The sequence below is a fragment of the Scyliorhinus canicula genome, chromosome 8 (assembly GCF_902713615.1).
Source record: "Scyliorhinus canicula chromosome 8, sScyCan1.1, whole genome shotgun sequence".
NCBI classification, from domain to species: domain Eukaryota; kingdom Metazoa; phylum Chordata; class Chondrichthyes; order Carcharhiniformes; family Scyliorhinidae; genus Scyliorhinus; species Scyliorhinus canicula.
Genome location: NC_052153.1, coordinates 149,498,590 through 149,526,248, shown reverse-complemented (window position 1 = coordinate 149,526,248; position 27,659 = coordinate 149,498,590). Strand labels below are relative to the sequence as shown.

Below are 27,659 nucleotides of genomic sequence, written 5' to 3'. Positions count from 1 at the left end.
CTTCTACGCCCTCCTCCAGGTCATTTATAAAAATGACAAACAGCAGTGGCCCCAAAACAGATCCTTGTGGTACACCACTAGTAACTGGACTCCAGTCTGAATATTTCCCATCAACCACCACCCTTTGTCTTCTTCCAGCTAGCCAATTTCTGATCCAAACTGCTAAATCACCCTGAATCCCATGCCTCCGTATTTTCTGCAATAGCCTACCGTGGGGAACCTTATCAAATGCTTTACTGAAATCCATATACACCACATCAACTGCTTTACCCTCATCCACCTGTTTGGTCACCTTCTCAAAGAACTCAATAAGGTTTGTGAGGCACAACCTACCCTTCACAAAACCGTGTTGACTATCTCCAATCAAATTATTCCTTTCCAGATGACTATACATCCTATCTCTTATAAACCTTTCCAAGACTTTGCCCACAACAGAAGTAAGGCTCACTGGTCTATAGTTACCGGGGTTGTCTCTACTCCCCTTCTTGAACAAGGGGACAACATTTTCTATCCTCCAGTCTTCTGGCACTATTCCTGCAGACAAAGATGACTTAAAGATCAAAGCCAAAGCATCTCTCCTATCTCCTTGGACTCCACGCACAACTTTCCACTACTGTCCTTGACTGCCCCTACTCTTACCCTAGTCATTCTTGTATTCCTGACATATCTATAGAAAGGTTTAGGGTTATCCTTGATCCTACCTGCCAAAGACTTCTCATGTCCCCTCCTGGCTCATCTTAGCTCTCACTTTAGCTGTCCCTTCCTAGCTAACTTGTAACTCTCGAGCGCCCTAACTGAACCTTCACGACTCATCTTTACATAAGCCTCCTTCTTCCGCTTGACAAGTGTTTCAACTGCTTTAGTAAACCACGGTTCCCTCGCTCGACCACTTCCTCCCTGCCTGATAGGTACATTTTATCAAGGACACGCAGTAGCTGTTCCTTGAACAAGCTCCACATTTCCATTGTGCCCATCCCCTGCAGTTTTCCTCTCCATCCCATGCATCCTAAGTCTTGCCTCATCGCATCATAATTGCCTTTCCCCCAGATATAACTCTTGCCCTGCAGTATATACCTATCCCTTTCCATCACTAAAGTAAACGTAATTGAATTATGGTCACTATCACCAAAGTGCTCACCTACCTCCAAATCTAACACCTGTCCTGGTTCATTACCCAGTATCAAATCCAATATGGCTTCGCCTCTCGTTGGCCTATCTACATACTGTGTTAGGAAACCCTCCTGCACACATTGGACAAAAACGGACCCATCTAAAGTACTCGAACTATAGCGTTTCCAGTCAATATTTGGAAAGTTAAAGTCCCCCATAACAACTACCCTGTTGCTTTCGCTCCTATCCAGAATCATCTTTGTAATCCTTTCCTCTACATCTCTGGAACTTTTCGGAGGCCTATAGAAAACCCTTAACAGGGTGACCTCTCCTTTCCTGTTTCTAACCTCAGCCCATACTACATCAGTAGACGAGTCCTCGTCAAACTTCCTTTCTGCCACTGTAATACTGTCCTTGACTCACAATGCCACCACTCCCCCTCTTTTACCACCTTCCCTGAGCTTACTGAAATATCGAAACCCAGGCACATGCAACAACCATTCCTGTCCCTGCTCTATCCATGTCTCTGAAATGGCCACAACATCGAAGTCCCAGGTACCTACCCATGCCGCAAGTTCACCCACCTTATTCCGGATGCTCCTGGCATTGAACAAGACACACTTTAAACCACCTCCCTGCCTGCACTCCTGCAACTTTGAAACCTTACTCATGACCTCACTACTCTCAACCTCCTGTTTACTGGAGCTACAATTCAGGTTCCCAATCCCCTGCTGAACTAGTTTAAACCCTCCCGAAGAGCATTAGTAAATTCCCCCCCCAGGATATTGGTACCCCTCTGGTCCAGATATAGACCATCCCATTTGTAGAGGTCCCACCTGCCCCAGAATGAGCCCCAATTATCCAGGAATCTGAAACCCTCCCTCCTGCACCATCCTTGTAGCCACGTGTTCAACTGCTCTCTCTCCCTATTCCTCGTCTCGCTAGCAGGTGGCACGGGTAACAACCCAGAGATAATAACTCTGTTTGTCCTAGATCTAAGTTTCCACCCTAGCTCCCTGAATTCCTGCCTTACATCCCTATCCCTTTTCCTACCTATGTCGTTGGTACCTATGTGGACCATGACTTGGAGCTTCTCCCCCTCCCCCTTAAGGATCCCGAAAACACGATCCAAGACATCACGGACCCTGGCACCTGGGAGGCAACACACCAGTCTCTCTCGTTCCCACAGAATCTCCTATCTATCCCCCTAACTATGGAGTCTCCAATGACTAATGCTCTACTCCTCTCCCCCCCTTCCCTTCTGAGCAACAGGGACAGACTCTGTGCCAGAGACCTGTACCCCATGGCTTACCCCTGGTAAGTCTCCCCCCCCCCCCCCAACAGTATCCAAAGCGGTATACTTGTTACTAAGGGGAACGACCACAGAGGATCCCAGTACTGACTGCTTCCTCCCAGCCCCTCTCATCATCACCCATTTATCTTTATTCTTCAGAGTCACTACATCCCTGAAGCTTCTATCTATGACCACCTCTGCCTCCCAAATTATCCGAAGTTCATCCAACTCCAGCTCCAGTTCCCTAACACGGTTTCTGAGGCGCTGGAGATGGGTGCACTTCCCAGAGATGAAATCAGCAGGGACACTGACGGCGTCCCTCACCTCAAACATTTTGCAGGCGGTACATTGCACTGCCTTCCCTGCCATCCCCTCTAGATAAAAAAAAGAAAAAGAAAGAAAGAGCTTACCTGTTATTCACTTTACCCCTTAGGTTAAAGGAGGTGGAAGGATGGGGGGCACTACAAGTGTAGTGTCTAGGGTTTAGAAACTGCCCAACTTAAATACAGGTAAAAATAATGAGAACAGCAATCAGCTGTTATGGGCCTGCGCAAACAATTTAAATCTTTACTACTAACCCAGCAGTCATTCTGTCCTCACTCCGACCGGATTCAGCTGGAAACTCCCAACAGTAAGTTTTTAAAAAATTTACTCCCCTTCTCAGCAAGCACTCACTAAGCAACCACTGTGCCCCGCACGATAACACCTCAGGGAAAAGAAAAACTACTTACCAGTCACCAGTCACCTGCAGACTGTGACGTTTCAATTTTGTACACCCAGTGACATTAAGCACCCCACATTAAGTGTGCTACAGGATACTTTGAAGTACTCTATACCCCAGCAACAACTCTTAATAATAGTTTAACATCCTTTACTGCACCAATGCATTATTTTAAATTCCCATATTAGTCAGCCCCATGGCTCCCTGAGTGAGACTGCCTATTTAGTACCAATCAATTCCATCCAAACAAACAAAGCTTTTTTACAGTGGCCTCTACCTCTCAAGAACTAGGTTGGATGTCAAATTAAGTAGGGCACCTATAGTAAAGAAACAGACCTGTCCTTTTGGGCATTATTCAATCCAGAAGTAAAAGGACAGTTCATGCATACTGTGCCTTCCAGTCTCCTCAAATGTACAAGTCCCCATTTTATATTGTAATTCCTAAACCACAAAATATTTAAAATTAAACCATTTCAGGTTCTTTTCTTTTTAATAGAGCATTTGCAACATTTAAAAATGTTTAACTTTCATGACAGCAGGGCAGCACGGTGGCCTAGTGGTTAGCATAACCGCCTCACGGCGCTGAGGTCCCAGGTTCGATCCCGGCTCTGGGTCACTGTCCGTGTGGAGTTTGCACGTTCTCCCCGTGTCTGCGTGGGTTTCGCCCCCACAACCCAAAAATGTGCAGAGTAGGTGGATTGGCCGCGCTAAATTGCCCCTTAATTGGAAAAAATAATTGGCTAATCTAAATTTATAAAAAAAAAAAAAATAAAAATAAAAAAAACTTTCATGACAGCAAAGAAATAAAGATGTTTTAAAAAACCTTAGTGCCATTAAGAAAATTGAGTTACCTAAGGTCACAAAAATGTCAGGGAAGTAAACATTTAAAAGACAAGCTAGTTCCAGTGAAAAAGGATATTAATCAGAAAGTGTTTTCAATGTGACTCAATCCCTTCATAGAAAGTTCAGGGTAAACACGAGAGGTCAATAGCTGGTAGAAGAAAGAAATGCATCTGTGACCCTTGATCACCCAATTCCTGAAGAATCAGTGACATAGAATTCTATAGGATCCCTACAATGCAGAAGGAGGCTATTCAGCCCATCATGTCTACACCAACCTCACAAAAGAGCACTCTACCTCTGCCCACACCCCGCCCTATTGTTGTAACCCCACACATTGATCATGTCCAATCCCCCTAACCTGCACACCTTTGGACACTAAGGAGAAATTTATCATGGCCAACCCACCTAACTTACACATCTTTGGACTGTGGGAGGAAACTGGAGCACCCGGAGGAAACCCGCGCAGACACGGGGAGAAGGTGCAAACTCCACGCAATCATCCAAGGCTGGAATAAAACCCAGGTATCTGGATTTGTGAGGCAGAAGTGCTAACCACTGTGTCACCATGCTACCTGTCTTCAAAGAAAAATTAGCAGCAAAACTACAAAATGGAAGGATGGAAACAAAATGCAATGTTTTCCTTTCAAGAAATCCAGGTGAAGGGCCGATATCCAATACACAGAACAGGTGTAAGATGGAATAATTAACCAATAGTGGCAGGTAATATCAACTCCTCGTTTTAAAAGCCTGAACACTGCAGAAAGATGAAAAGTACTGGAGGCAAAACATTCCAGTTTTGAGATCTTGGGAAAATATAGGTTAAATAAGAGATTATTTTTATTACTGGGTTGGATTCTAATCGTACCTACTACGAGTTTTAACACTCACGAATAATATCGTCCATTTCGGACTGCACTTTTAAAAAGTATCTTCCCTAATTTTTCTTACTAGCTCTGTGGCAAGTGCAGTCTGAATTTTGCAGGTTTTCATTGGTGCCCCTGCAAAATCAGTCACCAAAATAAAGTCAAACCTCTCTCAAGAGCCCTACCTACAGAGTATGAAATTTAACAGATACAGGGAAGCAATTTCAAGGCTACAATTTTATTTTTATGTTCAGTGGGTAATTATAAATCACTTGAACTTCATCCTTGCAACTTCTGACATTTGAATTTCTCAATTAGGTTCCTACACGTGGTCATAACATGCAGCCATTACTCTACAAATTTATAATTATACTTAACAGGAAGTTTAAATAGATAAGATTTGCTTCAAGCGTAGGCCTGAATACATGCATCTGTTCTACATGGACTGCTGCACTGCTGTGAATAGACACTTAAGTAGAATTCAAACAGTTAGGTGCAATGACCTGTTGCTGATATAGAGAACTGGTTATTACAGTGAAAATGTAAAATTGAAATGCAACATAGTCAATCCGAACTGAAAAACTAACAAGCACGTCTTTTGGGACTTTTGGAAAGAAACGAGCACCCGAAGGAAACCAAAGCAGACACAGGGAGAATGCGCAGACTTCGCAGACAGTAACCCAAGCCGTGAAGTGAACCGGGGTCCCTGGCGCTGTGAAGCAACAGTGCGAACCACTGTGCTACTGTGTTGGGCTGGAGCGCACCCATACAGCTGATGGGTTGGCTGGGGCCAGAGGGCATCTATACAACCCGTGGCCCTAAGTTCAGAGTAGGCTATCAGCGGCGTGCTCTGTTGCATAGTTGCCGTTCCGGCTGCAGCAATGGTGTTCCATGCCCGTCCATCCTGATCCCACAGCCCACCTCCTGGCCACCCCCCTGCTACTACCACTGGCCCTGACAGTAGCCTCCCAACCAGTGGCACAACTGTCAGCAAACTATGGTGATGTTGGACACTTTCCATACCCTCTCTCTCCCTCAGCAGCCATGACGCCTGTTTCACGATTTTTAAAAGCACAAGTGAATCGCGCCATTGGGAACTCGGACCATCGGAAGCGGTGAATCGCGCAGGCCCCAAAGAATACCAGGTCAGGCCTGCGAATGATATGCAAGCGGTATTTACTATACGTGCGTTCCGGACTACATTGACACCGCTGTCAAGGTGGCGGAGAATTGCGATTTGGTGTCAAATCAGTGCCCGCCGTGATTTTGGCATCGGAATCTATTCTCCGCCTAACCACGTTTCCCGATTTCGGCATCATCCATTGAATAATCCTGCCTCTTGTCTGTAATTTTGGGATAAGCACTGTTTTATCATAATCTACAAGGGAACTGCTTCAGGATTTTCAGTTTTGAAAGGGGTTTCAAAAGATTTCAGTGTTGTCTTCAAGCTAACCCATCACATAGCAAAACGCAGAGAAAGCAATATTAGATACACTGAATTACGAACTCAGGATCACAGGAGGCAGGTATTTAATCTGTTGTTTAAATCAAATGCCACTTTCTTGGAAAAAAACAATACTTTGGCAATAACTTTTGACAGGATGCAGTAGCCGATCTAAATCAACCAAATACCTTTGGTTGTAACAAATGACTTCTATTCTAAATGCTGACAGAATTTGGCAAAGCCTCTTTGCTTCTCTGTCATCAGCTATGTGGCCCCACCATTGAGAGGAAAATCATACAAATCTTTAAAATCCTGAGCTGATTAGTGAACAAAACTGAGATTAAGCTATAAAATTGATTAACCTATTACACAGGATGACTGTTACATTGTTAGGCAGATCAAAACAAGCTGAAGGTATCACTGTACCGGCATGCTTTTCAAATAAACATGAGACTTCAAAGTTTAATTTATTTTCCTCGGATAAAGCAACACAAAGGCCCAATTAGAATGAAATTATAGTACAGAATTGCAGTTTATTAATCAATGTCAGTTTTTTTACAAAATGCATCTACGCAAATAATGATTGTATATCAATGTCATTTTAAAGTCTGCTTTAACCAAAGATTGTTTAATATACATTGATGGGGCAGGGGTGTCGCTGGCGAAGCTAGCATTTATTGCCCTCCCAGGGACCAATGCTGGGGCCTCATCTATTTATAATCTATATAAATGACTTGGATGAAAGGGCTGCTGCAAGTCTGGTTGCTCATTTTGCTGATGACACAAAGATAAGTAGGGAAGTAAGTTGTGAGGACATAAAGGGTGCGAATCTGCGACTGTGTTGGGCTCCCGCATGAGCGCAAGGCAGCCGGAGAATGCCAGGAGAGGCTAGCAGCGAGCCTCCCGACAGCCTCCGTGCCTCCTGGATTCTCTGAAGCCTCGCAAGATGTCAGATTCGGAAACCCACCCCAAATGGGCGTGTGCGAATAACGCTAGCGGAAGTAGGTCGTAAACCTACTTGCAACTTACCTGTGCGGGGTCCAACGCCCTCCTCTGATTCACCGGCCTCCCCCGGGCGTCTGCAGCTGGGCACTGATCAGTGCTGGTCCACAAAAACATGGACCAGGTGGAACGGCACCCGGAGGATCTCCCGGGTCATCAGAGTCCCCTGGGTGGTCAGGGTCAGTGCAGGGTTGCTCCCTAATCCTCCCCCTGGAATGGGCACCTTGGCCCTGCCTAGCTGGCACCCTGACATTGCCACCCTGACATTGCCAAGGTGCCTGGATGGCACTGCCAAGCCAGGAGCACTGCCTGGATGCCAGGATGGCAGTGCAAGGGTGCCCGAACGCCAGGGTGGCACTGCCAAGGGCCGGGGAGCCAGAGGGTCCATGCCCATGTAATGAGGGTGGAGGGGGAATTTGCAGGGTGGGGGAGTGCAGGACAGGTAAGTAGGGGCCTCCGGGAAGTTGGAGGGGGGATAATGGGTGCGGGTCCTGGAAGGGAGGGGACGTTGTATGGGGGATTGGGGGTGTGTGAAAAGGGGGGCCCCCAGGGACCCCATAGCAGGGTGATCTTACTTGGGGGTTGTGGGGTAGTGGCCATGTGTGTGAGGGGTGACATTGTCCATGGGTGCGTGTGGGGGATCCACAAGCTCACTTAGAGATTGGGGCACCCTTTCAAAATGGCGGCCCAATCTCTGAGAGCAGCTCCCCAGTGCTAAAACACATTCTGGGCTAGTTTCTCCGATTTGGAGACTATGTCCCGACACCGGCGTGAAAATTGTGGCCTTTTACTCCAGGAAAACGGCCACCGATTCCCCATTCTGCTGGGGGCTAGCAGGGAGGCAGCGCAGTCAATATGGCATGCGTATGGCGAGGTCTGCAGCGGCCAAGCCGTGCAACATGGCGGCGGCCTCTCGCAGACCCAGCGCGCAAAATAGTCCCTCCGCCTTCAGTCGGCTCGCGTGCCCCAACACAGTGCCCCCAGCCCCGACTATGTCCACCACTACCCGCGGATTGGGCCTCCCCCAACTGTGGCGGCGCTGTACTGAGTCTGCAGCCGCCACGCTGAGTTCCCGATGGGTGAGACCACACGCGATCCACGCAATGGGGAACTCTGCCAGTCGGGGATGGAGCATCATGGGGCGGGCCTCAGCCAATGTACGGAGGCCATGGATATGGCATGCGGCATACTTTCCAGGTACACCGCTTTTTAGGGGCGGTGCTTCGCAAAAGCGGCACCGCCCCTGATTTTGGCGTCATCGGGGATTCACCGCCCCGTCGCCGAAAGCGATTTTGCCGTCGAGGATCGGAGAATTCGTCCCCCTAAGTGTGGCCTAAACCAGTGAGAAACTTCCCAGGGCCCACAAAAGGGACTAAGTGTCATTGAATCGCGGTGGGGAACTCGCCGGCAGAGCAGTAAACTTGTTGAAAAACCCGCCACAAATAAATTAGAGCTTTTGGTGGAGAATCTGGCCCAAAGAGTCTACAAATGATACAAATGGGTTATGTGAATGTACAAAAATTAACAGATGGGATATAATGTGCAAAAATGTGAACTCATCCACTTTGGCAGGAAGAATAGTAAAGCACGTTACTTTATTTTAAAAAATTCAGTTTGGGCCAGCATTTGTAGCCCATCCCTAATTACTCTTGAGAAGGTGGTGGTGAGCTGCCTTCTTGAACCATGTGGTGTAAGTACACCCACCGTGCTATCCGGGAGAGAGTTCCAGGATTTTGACCCAGCAATACTGAAAGAACACCGATATATTTCCAAGTCAGTTTGGTGAAGGATTTGGAGGGAAACCTCCACATGGTGGTGTTCCTATGTATCTGCTGCCCTTGTCCTTCGAGATGGTAGTGGTCTTGGGTTTGGAGGGTGTTGCCTAAGGAGCCTTGGTGAGTTCCTGCAGTGCATCTTGTAGATGGTACACACTGCTGTTCTTGTGCATCAGTGGTGGAGGGTCTGAATGCTTGTGAAAGGGGTGCCAGTCAAGTGGGCTGATTTGTCTTGGATAGTGTCGAGCTTCTTGAGTGTTGTTGGAGCTGTATTCATTCAGGCAAGTGAAGAGTATTCCATTACACTCCTGACTTGTGCCTTATAGGTGGTGCACAGGCTTTGGGGAGTCAAGTGGTGAGTTACTCACCACAGGATTCCGAGCCTCTGACTTGCTCCTGCAGCCACAGTATTTATGTGGTTAGTCCAGGTCAGTTTTTGATCAATGGTAACCCCCCAGGATGTTGATAGTGGGGGATTCAGTGATGGTAATGTCATTGAATGTCAAGGGGTGATGGTTTGATTCTCTTTTATTGGAGATGGTCACTTGCCTGGTGTGAATGTTACTTGCCACTTGTGAGCCCAAGCATGGATATTGTCCAGGTCTTGCTACATTTGCACATGGACTGCTTCAGTGTTTAAGGAGTCGCGAATAGTGCTGAACATTGTGCAATCATCAGCGAACATTCCCGCATCTGACCTTATGTTGAAAGTAAGTTCAATGATGAAGCAGCTGAAGATAGCTGGGCCGAGGACACTACCCTAAGGAACACCTGCAGTGATGTTCCGGGACTGAGATGACTGACCTCCAACAGCACTGGAGAAAGATTGCAAAATTTTGTGGTTCAGGGAGATCTGGCTGTCCTGGTACATGATTCGGAAATCATGTACATGATTACAGGTACAGCAAGTAATTAGGAAGGCAAATGGAATGTTGCTGATCATTGCAAGGGGAATATAAAAGTAGGAAGGCTTTGCCACAATTGCATGTGCCATTGGTGAGAATACATCTGGAGCACTGCGCACAATTTTGGTCTCCTTACTTGAGAAAGGATACAACAGCATTAGAAGCAGCTCAGAGAAGGCTCGTTCGACTGATTCCTGGGACTAAAGTGTTTCCTTATGAAGAAAGGATGGACAGTTTGGGTCTGTTGCTCAGAAGAATGAGAGGTGATCTTCTTAAAACATACAAGATCCTGAGGGAAATTGACACAGTGGATGCGAATAGGATGTTTCAATTTGTGGGGGAAGTTAGAACCAGGAGACACAGTTTAAAAATAAGGGGAGAATATTTTTCTGTCAGAGGGTCATTGGGCTGTGGAATTCTCTCTTGGCTAACTGGATAGATTCTTGATTGATAATGGGATTCTAGGGATTTGAAGGCTGGAAGAAAGTGGATCAGATCAGACCACAATCAGGTCAGCCACGATCTTATGAAATGGCAGAGCAGGTGCAAACACTGAATGGCTTGCTCCTGTTCCTATTTCATATGTATTTCTCTAATTGTCCTTGAGGTGGTGGTGAGTTGCCTTCTTGAAACATTGAAGTCTCCGTGATGAAGGTGCTGTCAAAGGTGCCCTGGCAAGTTGCTGCAGTGCATCTTGTAGATGTTATATATTATTGTGATGAGGTGGAGGGAATGAATGCTTACGGTCAGGATGGGGTGCTGATGAAGCAGACTGATTGTGTCATTGTTAAATTAACAACAGAAAACTATCAATATAAGAATAGTTGGTGGAACAATCTTATTTTATCTGCTCTATTTAAAGCACACCATATTCTAACTAGTTATTTTTGTACCTGCTACTAGAGAAGTAAGGACTGCCTTCTTCTTCAAATCTCCTGATGATTGGTTCCTTTAGAGCTGCTTCATCTTCTGCAGAGAACTGCAGGAAAAATAAAGAAGCACTGAAAGTAACAGCATATTACAGGGTGATATTTAATGCAGCACAGTGAAATGTTAATAGCAGTTGTGGGCATCTGATTTCTTATTTCCTTTAATTAATTATGTTCTAATTCAATCCAAGTAAACAGAAATTCCTGGCTTCCAGTTTACACACATGACTAAGTCCTGGAAACTCAACAACCGATCTACAAACCTTTAAGAGGAAAGCAAAATACTGTAGTTGCTGGAAATCTGAAATAAAACAGAAATTGCCAGAAATACTCAGCAGGTCACACAGTATCTATTGAGATCGAAACAAAGGTAACACTTCATGTTGATGACCTTTCAGGGTGCCAGGAACAGTCCTGAATAAATCAATGTAAATAACTGGGTAAGTACCAGGCAAGCAATCCATGTTTACGCATTGACAGGTGCCAGTGGAACCATCAGCATGGGCTCCCATGGAGCCATTTCTTGCAAACTGTGGTAAGTTCTGGTTCCAGAGTAGGTTGGCTCCACAAAACGTGCAGTGCCCCTGTGGTCCTCAATAGGTGAATGCTGAAGATCAGGGCCAATGGCTTTGGTTTTCCCAATGTTTTATTGGGGAACTTTCGACACAACCAGTACTGGATGTCGGATAAATATTGCACGGCACTTTTTCAAAGAAGAACAAAGAGCTAGTCCGATGTCATGACAATCATTTATCCCTCATCTTACACAATCAAAAAATGTGACCTAGTGATATATCTCATTGTGTTTCTTGTATATTGTTGTGTGTAAATTGTCTGCCATATTTGTCTTCAAATAGATTACTTCAAAGGTAATTCATTGGCTATGATGTGCTTTGGGATATGCTGGGAATATTAAAGATGCTATCAAAATGCAGACAATTATTTCTATTATATTGGCTTTTTATGATTGTGAATTGATTGTTTAATCACTCTCAATTCAAAATGAAACTGTATTTCCACTCAGTATTAATGAGGAAAACTAGAGGTGAAGTTACTTTAAACTTCTACCAAGAGTTTACGTCTTTCGCCAAGAGTTTACTTTTTTCTCAAGTAGTGCCTGAACGCTATCAAAAGGCCCCAAATCAAACACAAAAACTTTGCTTCAATCGTTTCCAGGTTAAAGACAATTAGCATACATACATGATACATTTTTTCAGAATAGTTTGAGTATACGTATTTACACATATCCATCAATATCATTCAGAAATCCCACTCAGCCAGGAAGCAAACATACACAGCAGGAAAGACAAATACTGTAACAGTGCCAGGTGAATTTATAACAATAGAGCTGTTAGGACAGAGGAGATTTATTATGAACTTTATTCAAATTTGACAATCAAATATTGATTCTCAGTTTATGCAAAGTACACACAGAAAATTGGGCCTGTTGCAGCCAATTATACTTGTGAAACCAGTGCATACATCTTGAAAACAAATTGTTTTTTCATGCATTAGGTTTCTCTTCATATTGGGTTGGCATGCTTACCCAATGCAGTAGTTATTTAAAGAGGTGGATTACCATGTGTAACTTGCCTACTGTTTGTACTGCCATTTCTGCCTTCATTATTTCAAACTCAAGTTCACCTGTCCCAGCTCTATATATTTTACCTGGAGGAGTCCCACATCACATTGATACCCACCTCTTTTCCTTCCCTTGCCCTTTGGTCCTTTGTAATTGTAGCTAAAACAGTAGCAGCTTGCTCACCCCCCATCACAGAGATGCGTGCATTTGGCCACATGTAAAGGAACCTTGGGCTGATGGGAAATACAGAAAATGAAGTTTAATGGAATTTATTAATAAATACAGTAAAGAAATATCTCCCCCTCCCACAAAAACTAAATGAAAGGCAGAATTATTGAACCTAACACTGCTGCACATTTTGTAAATCAGAGCTCCACTTTCTAAAAATAAAAACAATCAGAGATATTCCACAATGCAATGACCATAAATGTAGCAATCATAAAACGTACAGCAACAAACCTGAACTGCAGGACATTAGTTGCGAGAAAAATCATGAATGAGTTGGTTTCACTTTATCGTAGAAACTTAAACGTTTAAGACATGCAAATTATGTTTGTAAAAATTTGAAAACTGTAATTCAATTATATTGTGGACTCCTTGGCTATGATGTTCTAGGTTCCACTTCTAAATCGGCTTCATATACTGGACATCCATTTTTTTGCTGATCTGATAGATTTTTCCTTTTCTTTTCCACGCAATCTTGAAAATCATTTCAGATTGGAAAACATTCTTACAATTATTTGACGAGATTTTAAAAATAAATGAAATGTTATTAGTTTTTCGTTTTCATTGCAAATGCAAGCAATCAATAACGGAAATCTGAAACACTTAAAATCGCTACAGTGCAGGATGCCATTCAGTCCAACGAGTCTGCACCTTTCCTCTGAAAGAGCACTCTAGCTACGTAGGTTTTGCAGGATTGACTCTTGACCTGGCTGCGAGACAACCATACAAGCTCCCCATAGCAGGATACCATCCTTTTTTAAAAAACATTTAGATTACCCAATAATTTTTTCTATTAAGGGGCAATTTAGTGTGGCCAATCCACCTACTCTGCACATTTGTGGGTTGTGGGGGTGAAAACCACGCAGACACGGGGAGAATGTGCAAACTCCACACGGACAGTGACCCAGAGCCGGGATCGAACCTGGGACCTCAGCGCCGTGAGGCAGCTGTGCTAACCACTAGGCCACCGTGCTGCCCTAGCAGTATACCATCCTGTACACTAAGCTCCTGCTGCTTCATTATGTGGGGTGACAGGGTTGCCAGGGGATTTCCCTGTAATCTACCATGTAGAATGATGTGGCGAAGTTTCACCAATGTGGGATCTATCTGGATCCACATACAAAACTGCAGCTGTTTCCAGCAGAGGATCCATGAAGTTCAATGTTGCTACAAGTTTGTCAGTCATTGGTGCAGTACGGCTCACAGGCAGTGGGAGACGACTGAAGGCGTCAGCATGTGCTATTTGTACCCACAGTTGACGCTGAAACATATACTCGTACGCCACTAATAACAAGGCCCAGCATTGGATTTGGGCAGAGGCTATGAGGGGAATCCCCTTGTCCTCCTTGCCAAGACCCAACAGAGGGTCTGTGATGATAAAAAAAAATGGCACCCATAGAAACACTGATGAAATGTTTTCACTGCATACATCACAGCCAGGTCTTCTTTCTCTATCTGGGCGTAGTGCGCTCTGCATTTGTCAGAGTCCTGGAAGCGTACACCATAGGGCTTTCCATGCCATTGTCCCATCGATGGGACAGTACTGCTCCGATGCCGTATGTGGAGGCGTCATATGTGAGGACGACTGACCGGGAGGGATCATAATGGGTCAACAGCTGGGAGGATAACAGCTGTCTCTTCATCCTGGCAAAAACCTCCTCTTCTGGAGCTCCCCAAACCCACTTTTAGTCTTCTTTAATAATGCATGAAGAGGTGCCAGCAGAATGGCCAAACTCAGGATAAGCTTCCCATAATAGTTCCCAAACCCCAAAAATGACCACAATTTTGTTTCCTTCGTGACCTGGGTGCAAGCTATCCTTGTCCATGTGGTAACCCAGGAAAGTGACTGCCCTCAACTGAAAACCTCTCTACAGGTAGGCGCCATTGGAGAATCGTCTGAGGACCTCTTCCAAATCATCGAAGTCCTCCTTCCCGGTGGCCCCCATAATGAGCATGTCATCCAGGTATACTGTCACTTTGGGTAGCCCTGGAGGACGCCTTCCATCACTGTCTTGAATTTTGCACATGTGGAAAAAACCCCGAAGGGGAGTCACGTATACTCATATAGACCACTGTGGGTATTGCTAGTCACCTACTTTTAAAACATGCGGGGCTCATATTCAGTTTCAAGAATAATAATAATCTTTATTATTGTCACAAGTAGGCTTACATTAACATTGCAATGAAGTTACTGTAAAAATCCCTTAGTTGCCACACTACAGCGCCTGTTCTGGTACACCGAGGGAGAATTCAGAATGTCTAATTCACCTAACAGCACGTCATTCGGTCCCCAGCTAGTTTTGCATACAAATCCTCCACACGGAGCATAGGATATCTTTCCAGGTGGGAGGCCCTTTTCACGCTCATTTTATAATCGCAGCATTACCCTCTTAAAGGTTTAGTCAAATCACACTGGAGGCACATCATCTAAGATGTACCAAAGCACTGACTGAAAGCCAAGCAATAATCCAGTATTCACACCACAGAAACAGGTCCATACAGTCTAGGTGGTCCCCATGAGCCCCCTCGCACTTCTTCTTTAACCCCATTAACATATTCTTCCTTGCCATTTACCCTCATGTGTTTATCTAGCTTTGCTTTAAATATATTTATGCGAGTTGCTTCACTACTCCTTGTGGTATCAAGTTCCACAATCTAAACATTCTCTGGGCAAATCCTCCTTTATAACAAACGTTGCCTCCGCAAAATCCCCCAAATTCATTGGCAGGATAGGTGTACCAACGTAAGAGTCCTCTCCCAGGCCAATATCCCCAGTATCCAGGCACTAGGCACGCTTGACCAGCTGCGATGAGCGGACCACATTGCCCGCATGCCTGATACAAGACTCCCAAAACAAGTGCTCTACTCCGAGCTCCGCTTTGGCAAGCGATCACTAGGAGGGTAGAGGCAACGCTACAAGGACACTCTGAAAACCTCCCTAAATAAATGCAGCATCTCCATTGACACGTGGGAATCACTTGTCTTAGTATGCACAAGCTGGAGAAAAAGCAACCACGAGGGTGCCAGTCACCGAGAAAGTTATAGGCAGGAGCATGCGGAGGCAAAGCATAAACAGCAGAATCCAGACTGTCCAACCCAGCCACCTCATCAAGCACCACCTGTCAAACTTGTGACAGAGTCTGCAGATCCACGGATTGGACTATTCAACCACCGCAGAACCCACCTTCCCAGAGTGGGTTGAGGCACTGCCCAAGAAAAATAAGAATATGTTGTTATTGTTGGAAAGACGCAGGGGCAGCACAGTGGTTAGCACTGCTGCCTCACAACATCGAGGACCTGGGTTCGATCCCGACCCCAGGTCATTGTCCATGTGGAGTTGCACATTCTCCCCGTGCCTGCATGGGTCTCACCTGCACAACCCTAAAGATGTGCAGGGTAGGTATATTCGCCACGCTAAATTGCCCCAGAATTGGAAAAAGAAATTGTTGGGAAGATGTTTGTCCTCAATTCCCTACTGAATATTTTGTGACTGTTATAGTTATGGCCCCTAGTTCTGGCCTCCCTCATGTCGAAGCATTTTTTGTTACCTACCCCAGCTAGTTTTGCATGCAAATCCTCCACACATGGCATGGGATATCTATCTAGGTGGGTGGCCCTGTTCACTGTCATTTTATAATTGCCACAGAGGCGAACCAACGTAACCGGGACCACTGGTGCGGACCACTCTGCAAATTGGACTGGGCGTATGATGCCCAAACTCTCCAGGCGCCTGCTTGAGCAAGGCATAGGGAGCCGGTCATGCTCTGAAGTATTTGGGGTGGGCCTCTGGGTCAACGTAAATTCATGCCATGGACCGCTTTATTTTACCCATGCCTCCTGGAATACCTCCGGGTATTTCCCGAGACCTAGTACAGGGTTGCCAGTGCCATCTGAAAAAACTACTGCCAGTCAAAACGAGTGTTCGCAGCCAATCACGGCACAAGAGTTTGGGTCCCTGCCCCTGTACGATTATTAGCGGCAGTTTGACTGTTTTCTGCCCATGGGTCGCCGGGATCACGGTGGCTCCTATAATGTTCAGAGGTTCCCCCGTATATGTCGCCAATCTGGCCTTGGTATCCCATAAGCTCAATATGTGTGAAGTGTGCAGTGTGAAGTCGACAGAATGTCTGTTGCTCCCATGTCCAACTTCATCACTACGGGGTGCCCATTGACTTGCAGTTTGATCCGAATCGGTGGCACTTTATGGGCTGTGATGCAATTCAGATGCATCAAGTTATCCTCCTCATTGTGGGCCACGCGCAAGACTCTGGCTCGAGGTGACCTTATCGTCTGCCCATGGCGGCGGGTTCTTTGCTGACTCTGGCGGACTTGGTTGCCTTGCATTCTGCGATTGCAGGCTTGTCACTGTTGCTGGTACTTCCCATGGGGAGATGCCACATTGGTTTGTGGTGGCCTTTGACCAGAGTCCAAACGAGGCGTTGCACAGTTGGTTGTTTCGGTGCCGATCAGGTCACGCGTGTATTGCCCTGAGAGGATGCTGTATTCCTAAAAGGAGGTCGACCAACACTAATGACGCCGTAGCCAACGGAACCCTGGAGCTCCTGAATCCCCGTCTCAGCATTCTAGCGGGACAGGGTTAGATCGATGGCTCTTTTCAAGTCCAGTGTAGGCTCCACCAACAACTTTCTTTGAGTGGCCATATTGTTAACCATACACACCAAACAATCCCTTAACATCTCCGAAAAGGATGGACTGAACTCGTTATGCCCAGCCAGTCTTCGAAGTAGAGTTATAAAGTCCGTAACTGACTCCCCTGAAGTCTGTACAGCAGTAGTGAATTGGTATCGTTGCATAATTATAGATGGTTTTAGGTCATAATTGGATACCAACTCCACCAGCTCATTAAAGGACTTTGAATCCGAGCAGCAGAGTATGTGAGGCTTTTAATTATGCCGAAGGTTAGGGGCCTGCAGGCAGTCAGAAGGATTACCTTCTGCCGGTCATCTCCACGGATGCCGTTAGTCTGGAAAAAGCACCTCATTCTCTTGGCGTATTGGACCAAATCAAAGGTCTCTAACCTTCCAAAAAGCGGCATTTTCAAACTCTCAAACACGTTGCTGCGCGGCAATATCCCGTGCAGCTGGGACGTCCAGAATCATTATCACTGCTTCCACCTCGTTGGCAGTATAAAGACCCTGGAGGCAGAGTAGTCATGTAAATGTTAATTTACTCATGATCAAAGGAAACGGCCACTAAGGCGGCATAAGCACAGTACAAGTCCCAGTCGGGACTACTAACATGCCAGTCCCTGTCCCGGCTGGCTTTTATACAGGTTAATTATAAGCCCTAGCTTGGCGGGCCTTCGCCCGCTAACAGTGAAGTTTGTATTCCTTGAGTCTCATGGGGAGATTGATTAGGGTATCCCCACGGGCATCATGAAGGTTATTACAATATGTATGTAAAAAGAAAGAGATTAGCAAAAGTAAACATGGATCCCATACAAGCAGAGATAGGGAAACAGGCATCGATTCATGATTCTGCCACACATCCCTCCTCTAGCTACATTATTTTGTTTACTTGTTCTGTTTGTCCCTTTGACCTTGCACCGCCAACTCTTTTGACATTTAAACACGCCCGTCTTCCACCCGATCAGTCATAACCTTTTGTTGTTTCCCCCCACCTGCATCCAACATCACCTCAACCACCATCCCACTCACTTGCTTAAAATCTATTGTATCTCAAACCTTTCACAGTTCTGATGAAAGGTCATTCCCCTGAAATATTTGCTTCTCAATCCACAGATGCTGCCATTGCTGCTGAGTATTTCCAGCATTTCCTATTTTTATTTCCGTTTTCTAACTACCAAACGTAGTATAGAGTAACATGTAGTACAGCTACTTGCCTGTATGCTCTTCCACACATTCCATAGTTTCCAGCACCATAGGATCCTCCAACAATTACAGTAATTTTGGGAACATTTGCACATGCAACTGCAGTCACCATTTTGGCTCCATCTTTAGCTATTCCACCAGCTTCATATTCTCTTCCGACCATGAAACCTTATGTTAGGAAGTAACAATTAATTAGACCACATTTACTCAGTCTTTCACACTCAAAATCTAAATTTAAAAAACATTCCAAAGCAATTGAAGGAAAATATAACTCTGGATAAAGATACTGAAATGTCTGTCAATAGAATTTTTTCTCGCATCTCACTTTTCATTTTGCAGTCAGTCTGTTGTAATTATCTTCATTTATAAGGTCTGTCCATTAAGATTCAGTCAACATTCACTTAGTTATAGAGTGGATAGGATGTGGTGACATCATTCAGATTAATGCTGCTGTTAAAGTGGCAGGAAAAAGCATTTAATACCCATTAAATGCGCTTACATACTGCTAAAAGTGAAATAATTATTTCGGACTTTTATTTAAAGCCACACATTACTCCAACAGCATTGAAGTAGCTGTTATTCTAACACAAAAGTGGTGACATATAACATAAGTCGATCTGGACATGCAAACGTTGGAGACAGTTTTTATATACCGTACATACTCGCGTATCATGCGACTTTTGAAGACCTAAATTGTAACCTAAATTTGGGGGGTCGCATGATACGCGAGATACAAAATTTGCGGGTGTTTTACTTGCTGTTTTTTCTGATGGGAAGATGTTCAGCCACTTGACGTTTCCATTCATAAAAACATGAATGGAAACGTCAAGTGGCTGAACATCTTCCCATTAGAATGCTGTGGTCAAAATCTGAAGAGTAGTATTCACAGAATTCGCGGGTGTTTTAGTTGCCGTTTTTATGAATGGAAACGTCAAGTGGCAGAACGACGCTAGTAAAGCCAGCTGGAAAGCTGTTCGATTCGCGAACAGCTTTCACAACAGAATCCACCCTGCAGAATCCACAGACAATGATACCATTTGGAAGTTTTAGTTTGGGCATTAATTTCCAAAAAAGTGACTCGCATGATACATGAGATATAGCATAAAATCATGTTTTGGGGACGAAAATTTAGGGGTCGCATGATACGCGAGATCAGCATCAGCATGGGGGCAGCAGGGTAGCATGGTGGTTAGCATAAATGCTTCACAGCTCCAGGGTCCCAGGTTCGATTCCCGGCTGGGTCACTGTCTGTGTGGAGTCTGCACGTCCTCCCCCTGTGTGCGTGGGTTTCCTCCGGGTCCTCCGGTTTCCTCCCACAGTCCAAAGATGTGCGGGTTAGGTGGATTGGCCATGCTAAATTGCCCGTAGTGTCCTAATAAAAAAGTAAGGTTAAGGGGGGGGGGTTGTTGGGTTACGGGTATAGGGTGGATACGTGGGTGATCATGGCTCGGCACAACATTGAGGGCCGAAGGGCCTGTTCTGTGCTGTACTGTTCTATGTTCTATGATCCGCGAGTATATACGGTATGTCAAGAAAATGACTCTAGGGCCTTGTTGATGTCACATGGGCAATGGAGACTTCCACAGGGTAGAGCTACATGGAGAAAAAAGTACACACACAATGTGGAAATGGAACTGACAAAATCTGAATACACAAGCACAAATACAAACGTTCACAGTAACAATAAAAAAGAGTAATTTTACCTAGCAAACAAATTAAAAGCTCCAGCTCAGTTACTTCTCACTGACCCTATCGAGAAATTTGCTCAGAAGGACATTCTGAGGTATATCTACAGGTGGTAGCTTATCACTTAAACTTTTAAGAGGCGGTGAAAGGATGCTGAGAAATACACTTTAAAAATAATCATCTAGTTATGAAAACACAAAACAAAATCAATTAAATGAATATAAAATTGCAAAGGCAGAGGAAGATTTTACAATTTTTAGGACGCACCCTTGGCTCTTTTAATCTTTGGCTCTGTATCTCTCATGGTACCATGACCATCAGGTATGGATAGGCATAAAGTTCACAATGACCACAACTGAATGAAAAGATATCGCTCTTATTTGTTGTTATCTGATTTGTTGTTGTGTCTAAAATATGGGCAGAAATGCTCCTCTTCTTTCTCACCTGTTATGTTCTGTAGAAATATGAGGGGGATGTTCCGCTGACAACACAGCTCAATAAAATGAGTTCCCTGAAAATAAATAAAGAGGTGCATTGGTTTGGAGGGTATTAAGCAAGAAAGTAGTAGCAAGATACATAGCCCTGGTAATGAAACACACCGCACAACATTGATGTCAGACAAGTTTATGTTTAATTTTATTACTGTCAGGAGAAAACAAAGCACAAGCACCTAGAAGAATTCTTCCTGCCAGAATGGACAATGTCACATATTCCCACATAATACTCCATTTGCCAGATCTTTGTCCACTCACTTAACGGATCTTTCTGTAGTGTACTTAGGTCTTCATAACATTTTTTACAGCCTATTTTTGTGTCATAAGAAAATTTATAAGAAACTAGCCTCACAGCTCCAGTGACCCGGGTTCAATTCCGGCCGTGGCAGACTGTGGAGTTTGTGCTTTCTCCCCGTGTCTGCGTGGGTTTCCTCCGGGTGCTCCGGTTTCCTCCCACAGTCCAAGGATGTGCAGATAAGGTGGATTGGCCATGCTAAATTTACCCTTAGTGTCCAAAAGGTTAGGTGGGGTTACTGGGTTACGTGAATAAGGTGGAGGCATGGGTTTAAATAGGGTGCTCTTTCCAAGGGCTGGTGCAGACTCAATGGGCCGAATGGCCTCCTTCGGCACTGTGAATTCTATGATTCTAAGAAACTGAGGTTCAGCCTTTGACCTATCAACTGAGAGTCTCCAGTGTTCTAGCTGTTGGATTTCCCACACCTCTGCAGAATACTGAAAACATGCTGAAGTTGGTTAGATTTTTCTGTAAGGGGAGATGTTTATTTTTTATTTTTAGCACTTTCTTCACATCCAGCTCAACAGCATTACCCTCTTTTTTTTAATAAATTTAGATTACCCAATTATTTTTTCTATTAAGGGGCAATTTAGCATGGCCAATCCACCTACTCTGCACATTTTTGGGTTGTGGGGGCGAAACCCACGCAGGCACGGGGAGAATGTGCAAACTCCACACGGACAATGACCCAGAGCCGGGATCGAACCTGGGACCTCAGCGCCGTGAGGCGGTTGTGCTAACCACTAGGCCACCCTGCTGCCCGCATTACCCTCTTAAAGGATTTTTAAAAATCACACTAGAGGCACATTGTGTAAAATGTGTTTCTTGAAGTGTTGCAAAAAGGCCAAAGCACTGACTGAAAGGCAATAAATTATCCATCGTAGTCACAGCACAGAAACGGATCCATGACAGTCCATATGGTCCATACGAGCCCCCCCTGACATATTCTTGCATGCCATTTACTCTCATGTGTTTATCTAGCTTTGCCTTAAATATATTTATGCTAGTTACCTTAACTACTTCTTGTAGTATCAAGTTCAACATTTTAAACATTCTCTGGACAAATCCTCCTTTATAACACTCCTTAAAATCAACCTCTTGACCAAATGTTTGGTAAAATGGCCTAATAGCACCGTATCACCTTGTATGGCTTAGTGTCATGCTGCATTTTATAATACTCCTGTGAAGACCTTTGGGACATTTCATTAGGTCAAAGGTACTATACAAGTTGTTATTGTTGTAAAGAAGTTTCTCTTTAATTCTCTACTGAATTTATCTGTGACTATGTTATAGTTATGGTCCCTAGTTTTGTCCTCCTTCACATGCTGGAGCATTTTTTGTTACCTATCCGAACAAACGCTTTAGTCTTCTCTTTTCTATCAGCTACATCAAATTTGGTGTCCCATACATTTCTAAATTGTCTTTCCAATTCCCAAGCCCAAATCATTTATCTAAATTGTGAACACTCCTTGTGGAACACAACTTCACCCATTTGAGAGTTTAGAGTTCAATCCTTACTCTCTGTTCGTGCTTTGTAGACAGTGCACTATTCATTCTGCTACTTGTCCAGACTACACAATTCTGTCTTTAATCATGAGTCTACATTTAAAAAGTCTGCAGAGGACTGCTTGTGAAGGAAACAATTTTAAGATGCTTTTTCAGACTATTCTAAATTGCATAAAAGGCTATTTAGGCTCTAAACTACTCAATCTACACTGTATGCTTTATTATTATCATTGTGGACAGCTGATACTTTCATCTTTGTTCACATTTAATGGAACTGCAATCTTCCACTTCGATGAATCGCCCACATTTACTCAGGCAGAAGTGGCAATTTCTGTATAAATGACTGCTGGTGACAAACGCTGTGGAAGCTATAAAACACAAAGTGCGGTAGCTGTTGAACACGTTATCTTTATTTAAAATCAAAGCTCATGGTGCATAAAAGCATCAGCAACAATAGCCTTTTGTGCAAATTTATGATCAAATTTACTTTAAATTGAACTGCTTCACAATGTCAAATCTCTGTGAGTCAACTCCCTTGATGCTGTCAACAAAACATTTCCCCAAAAAATCAACAGAAAGATTAGTAAAAGGATGTCGGTTATTTGCAGTGCTTTGGTAAGTGTTGCTGGTTAATTTTTAATATACTGAGTTTAGACTGAAAGTCTGTAACAGCGGAATAATTTTACACATTCTTATCTGAGAGAGAAAAGCAGAATAGAATTATAAATTACTAATAAATGCGACAAGAAGGAAAATAGAATCTTTGGAATTATCTGAAAGAGTGGTGAAGCAGATCCAACAGTAACTTTCAAAAGGGAATTGATAAATATTTAAAGGATTTTTAAAAAGTTACAGCAGCAGAGCAGGAGAGTGAGACTAATTAGACGGTGTTTCAGAATGCTGGCACTTACACAGTGGTCTCCTGCTGAGCCTCATTCCATGATTGTCTGATGAAATTTTAAACCATGGTCTGCTATAATGTTCATTAGTTGAACAGTAAAAATGGATTCTATATCTTAAGGTGCACTAAACGTTCCTTCCTTTGCACAGACATCACACAAAAATCTGTCCTGGTCCACCCACATCATGCTACAACCAAGAAAGCACAACAGCGCCTATACTTCCTCAGGAAACTAAGGAAATTCGGCATGTCCGCACTGACTCTTACCAACGTTTACAGGTGCGCCATAGAAAGCATCCTTTCTGGCTGCATCACAGCCTGGTCTGGCTGGCAACTGCTCGGCCCAAGACCGCAAGAAACTTCAGAGAGTCGTAAACACCGCCCGGACCATCACACAAACCCGCCGCCCATCCATTGGCTCTGTCTGCACCTCCTACTGCCTTGGGAAAGCTGGGGCCAACACAATCAAAGACCCCTCCTGCCTGGCTTACTCACTCTTCCAACTTCTTCCATCGGGCAGGAGATTCAAAAGTCTGAGAACACGCACGAACAGATTCAAAAACAGCTTCTCCCCCGCTGTTACCAGTCTCCTAACCGACCCTCTTATGGACTGACCTGATTAATACTACACTCCTGTATGCTTCGCCCAATGTCGGTGTCTAAGTATTTACATTGTGTACCTTGTGTTGTCCTATTACGTATTTTCTTTTCATATACTAAATGATCTGTTTGAGCTGCGAAGAAATACTTTTCACTGTACCTCGGTACACGTGACAATAAACTATTCCAATTCCAATGAGCAGAATTTGATGCCCCCCCACCACTTTCTTACCCACCCCTGACCTTTCTGCCAGTTTACAAGGTGGATGAGGCCTACTGCAACCCTTCGTGCTTCACACTAATTAATGGCTGCTTCCCACCCCGGCCTCAATTTTGAGGTGGCATTAGGAGTTCAGGGGCTGGGGGGAATCGGAGTCCAGCAGGTTATCGCACTTTGGCTCTGGAAGAAGAGTAGAAGGGCACCTCCATTACTGGGCCCCAATGAGACTGAGCACCCCTCACCTAGATCCGGACCCCTCAGGTGCTCCCTCAACACCTTACGTCCAAATCACAACTCCTACTTCTCTACACTGTAGAGTTCCCTGTGTTGCGAACCTTCAGCATTTTGACTCATGGATTGGCCAAGCTAAATTACCCAAAAGGTTAGGAGGGGTTACTGGATTGCGGGGATAGGGTGGAAGTGGGGGATAGGGTGGAAGTGAGGGCTTGGGTGGGTCGGTGCAGTTTCAATGGGCTGAATGGCCTCCTTCTGCACTGTATGTTCTGTGTTCTAGTAATTGATACATCATTTCTAGAACACCCAAATATAGCGCAATACTCGTTTTAAAAACATGAGCATTTAAAAATAATTTGTAATTAAATTAACAGCTGTAGATGCCATGTGGCTCATACATAGTGTATCAAACAGCAAATAGATCTTTAATTAAAACTATGAGAAAAAATATAATATTGGAACAAATGCATCACTCATAAAAAAATCAGCCAACTCTCAATTAAGAGTTCGCAGATAAATGCCAATTCTAGAATAGTCCATGTACAAAAAGATGATTAGTTATTGTTCCATTTCGCAAAAGTAGTAAAGCAGCAGGATACATTTTAGTAAGCAGGTTTCAAAAAAACATTCGGTGGGATTATACGTTGCCTGATGCCGATATCGTAATCGGCAAAGAATCGACTCAGACACCCAAATCGGGGACGGTGCCGGTTTGAAGTCAGTCATCCATGTTCCGCCCCCTCGTAAATGGTTACCATTGATCATTGAAACTGAACTGGACTAGCCACATTAATACTCTGGCTACCAGGGCAGATCAAAGACTAGGAATCCTACAACGAGTAACTCATCCCCTGAACCCCCCAAAGCCTGTCCATCATCTACAAGGCACAAGTCAGGAATGTAATGAAATATCTCCACTTGCCTGGATGAGTGTAGCTCCAACAACACTCAAGACGCTCGACACCATCCAGGACAAAGCAGCCCGATTGATTGCTGCCCCATCCACAAACATTCAAACCCTCCACCACTGACGAACAGTGGCAGCCATATGTACAATCTACAAGATGCACTGCAGTAACTCACCAAGGTTCCTTAGGCAACTCCTTCCAAACCCACTACCACCTAGAAGGACAAAAGCAGCAGGTACCTGGGAACCCCACCACCTGGAGGTTCCCCTTCAAGCCTCTCACCACCCTGACTTGGAAATATATCGCAGTTCCTTCACTGTCGTTGGGGCAACATCCTGGAACTCCCTCCCTAACAGCACAATGGGTGTACCTACACCTCAAGGACTGTAACGGTTCAAGAAGGCAACTCACCACCAACGTCTGAAGGGCAACTAGGGATGGGCAATAAATGCTGGCCTAACCAGCAACGCCCACATCCCGTAACTGAATTTTAAAAAATTCAGTTCCATCGACTCCTTCAGAATTGAATAACAAACATATCAAACCTGTCTTATAGGTCATAAAATGCAATTTTGACGTTTTTGTACCACTGTTGATGTCCAATTTCACCCCCATTTATTTTGTCAGAATTTTCTGTTTTATTTCAGAACTTTGGCATTTCTAAGTTGTTTTCCTCTTCTATTTTCAACATTCTTTTGCTTATGTGAGCTTCTCTCGTGCATTTTTAAACGTTCTTCAAAGTCTTTTAGTTTCTGATAGAGCTAGCTATTCTCTGCTCTTCCCCTCAACCACCTACCTCTCCCCCCACCATGCCCAATACCATAACCTCTCCCTCCTCACCTTGTTATTAAACCTTATTGCTTGGTTATCCTTTGTTCTGATAAAGGCTAAACAGTCTGTAATGGTAACCTGACCTTTTTTGTAATTAATCTGAACTGATCTGTTGTACATTTCCAGTATTTTCTGCTTTTATTTCACATTTTCAGCATTTGCAGTTTTTTTCACTTTACTTTCTTAATAGTGTTCTTTTAAAGCTGTTCACGTATTTTACACATTTATGTATCTGCACACCCAGATCTCTTTCCTCCACAACTACATTCAGACCGTTAACATTTAAGGTGTATTTTTATTCATTATTCTTGTTCTTACAATGCATTACTTTATATTTCTGTATCTGCCATTTTAACATTAACTGATCAAAATATTCAACAGCGGGCCAACAGCATACCTATTGTGAAAAGAGAACCGAGTGAGTAAGCCTCTCTAGCCAGTATATAGTCTCTTCATCGGCAAGCCTATTTAATACCTCCCTTCATGGCGACATATATAAATTGGGTACCTCGCAGACCCAGGCTAAGCTACGGGGAATTCGGAGGAGGCCTGGCCCCGGACAAATGGCATGCAAACCCACCAGGGTATGGTTACACAGTGGTACCCATGATCCAGACCCTCAGTTATGGGAAAATAGCCCCACTGTCATGTGAGTGTCAGAAGAAGTAAACACAGACAGAAAATCATGAGTCGCTTCCTCCAGGCAGTAATCTGCTATCAATCAGGCAGTTTCTGGCAACTCCTAAAGCAGAGCTGGTACCAAACAGTACTGGTTTCATCCTTCCCTTTGGACAGTATCAGCAATGCTGTATCAGCAATGCTGAGGGAGAGACCCCGATGCTTGGGCAACTCATGATCACCATACTATTTGTCCGGATCTGCACCCAGGAGAGGACACTCCAAATTGTGGTTTATGTTGGCACAACACGGTAAGAAACTTACTGGTTATAAGCTTTTGTTCAACTGGCCAGAGGTTAATACTAACAGTGGGAGACATCATTGCATCTCATTGAATCGCTACCACCCGCCTCAAACTGGGCAGCCCCCACTCAGTTAGGTGCTGTCCCACCACAGCCTGCTTGCTTCAATGCGAAGGGGGAAGCTGACTGTGGTGATTTAACCTCATGATCACCACACCTCAGGCGAGGGACAAGATTGAGAAGGCGGGCCGGCATGAATAACCTCAGCCGTTCAGGAATTTAACCCATGCTACTGGCCTTGCTCTGCATCACAAACTAGCTGGCTAACCAAGAGAGGTAAACCGGCCCCACTTCTTACTCTATGCCGGTCAACAAGAACAAGGCCAGTTAATCGCATGTGCATCTGTGCCCTGACACTGACCTCCACCCCAAATATCAAGGATCAGTTCTATGACATGCTTGAAGCTGACATCAGCACAATTCCCAGCACCGACAAATATTTCTTCTCGAGGACTTCAA

At 44.5% G+C, this 27,659-nt stretch overlaps 1 protein-coding gene across 1 annotated transcript in view; it reads right to left on the bottom strand.

The window, feature by feature from the left end:
* Nucleotides 1–27,659, bottom strand: part of mccc2 (methylcrotonoyl-CoA carboxylase 2 (beta)) — a 153,143-nt gene that overhangs the window by 12,547 nt on the left and 112,937 nt on the right. The window contains exons 13-16 of the mRNA XM_038805418.1: nt 20,676–20,742; nt 18,557–18,713; nt 12,587–12,701; nt 10,851–10,936 (exon numbers count right to left, since the gene is read on the bottom strand). Of these exons, the coding sequence (XP_038661346.1) occupies nt 10,851–10,936; nt 12,587–12,701; nt 18,557–18,713; nt 20,676–20,742 (425 nt within the window). The remainder of the gene's footprint in view (nt 1–10,850; nt 10,937–12,586; nt 12,702–18,556; nt 18,714–20,675; nt 20,743–27,659) is intronic.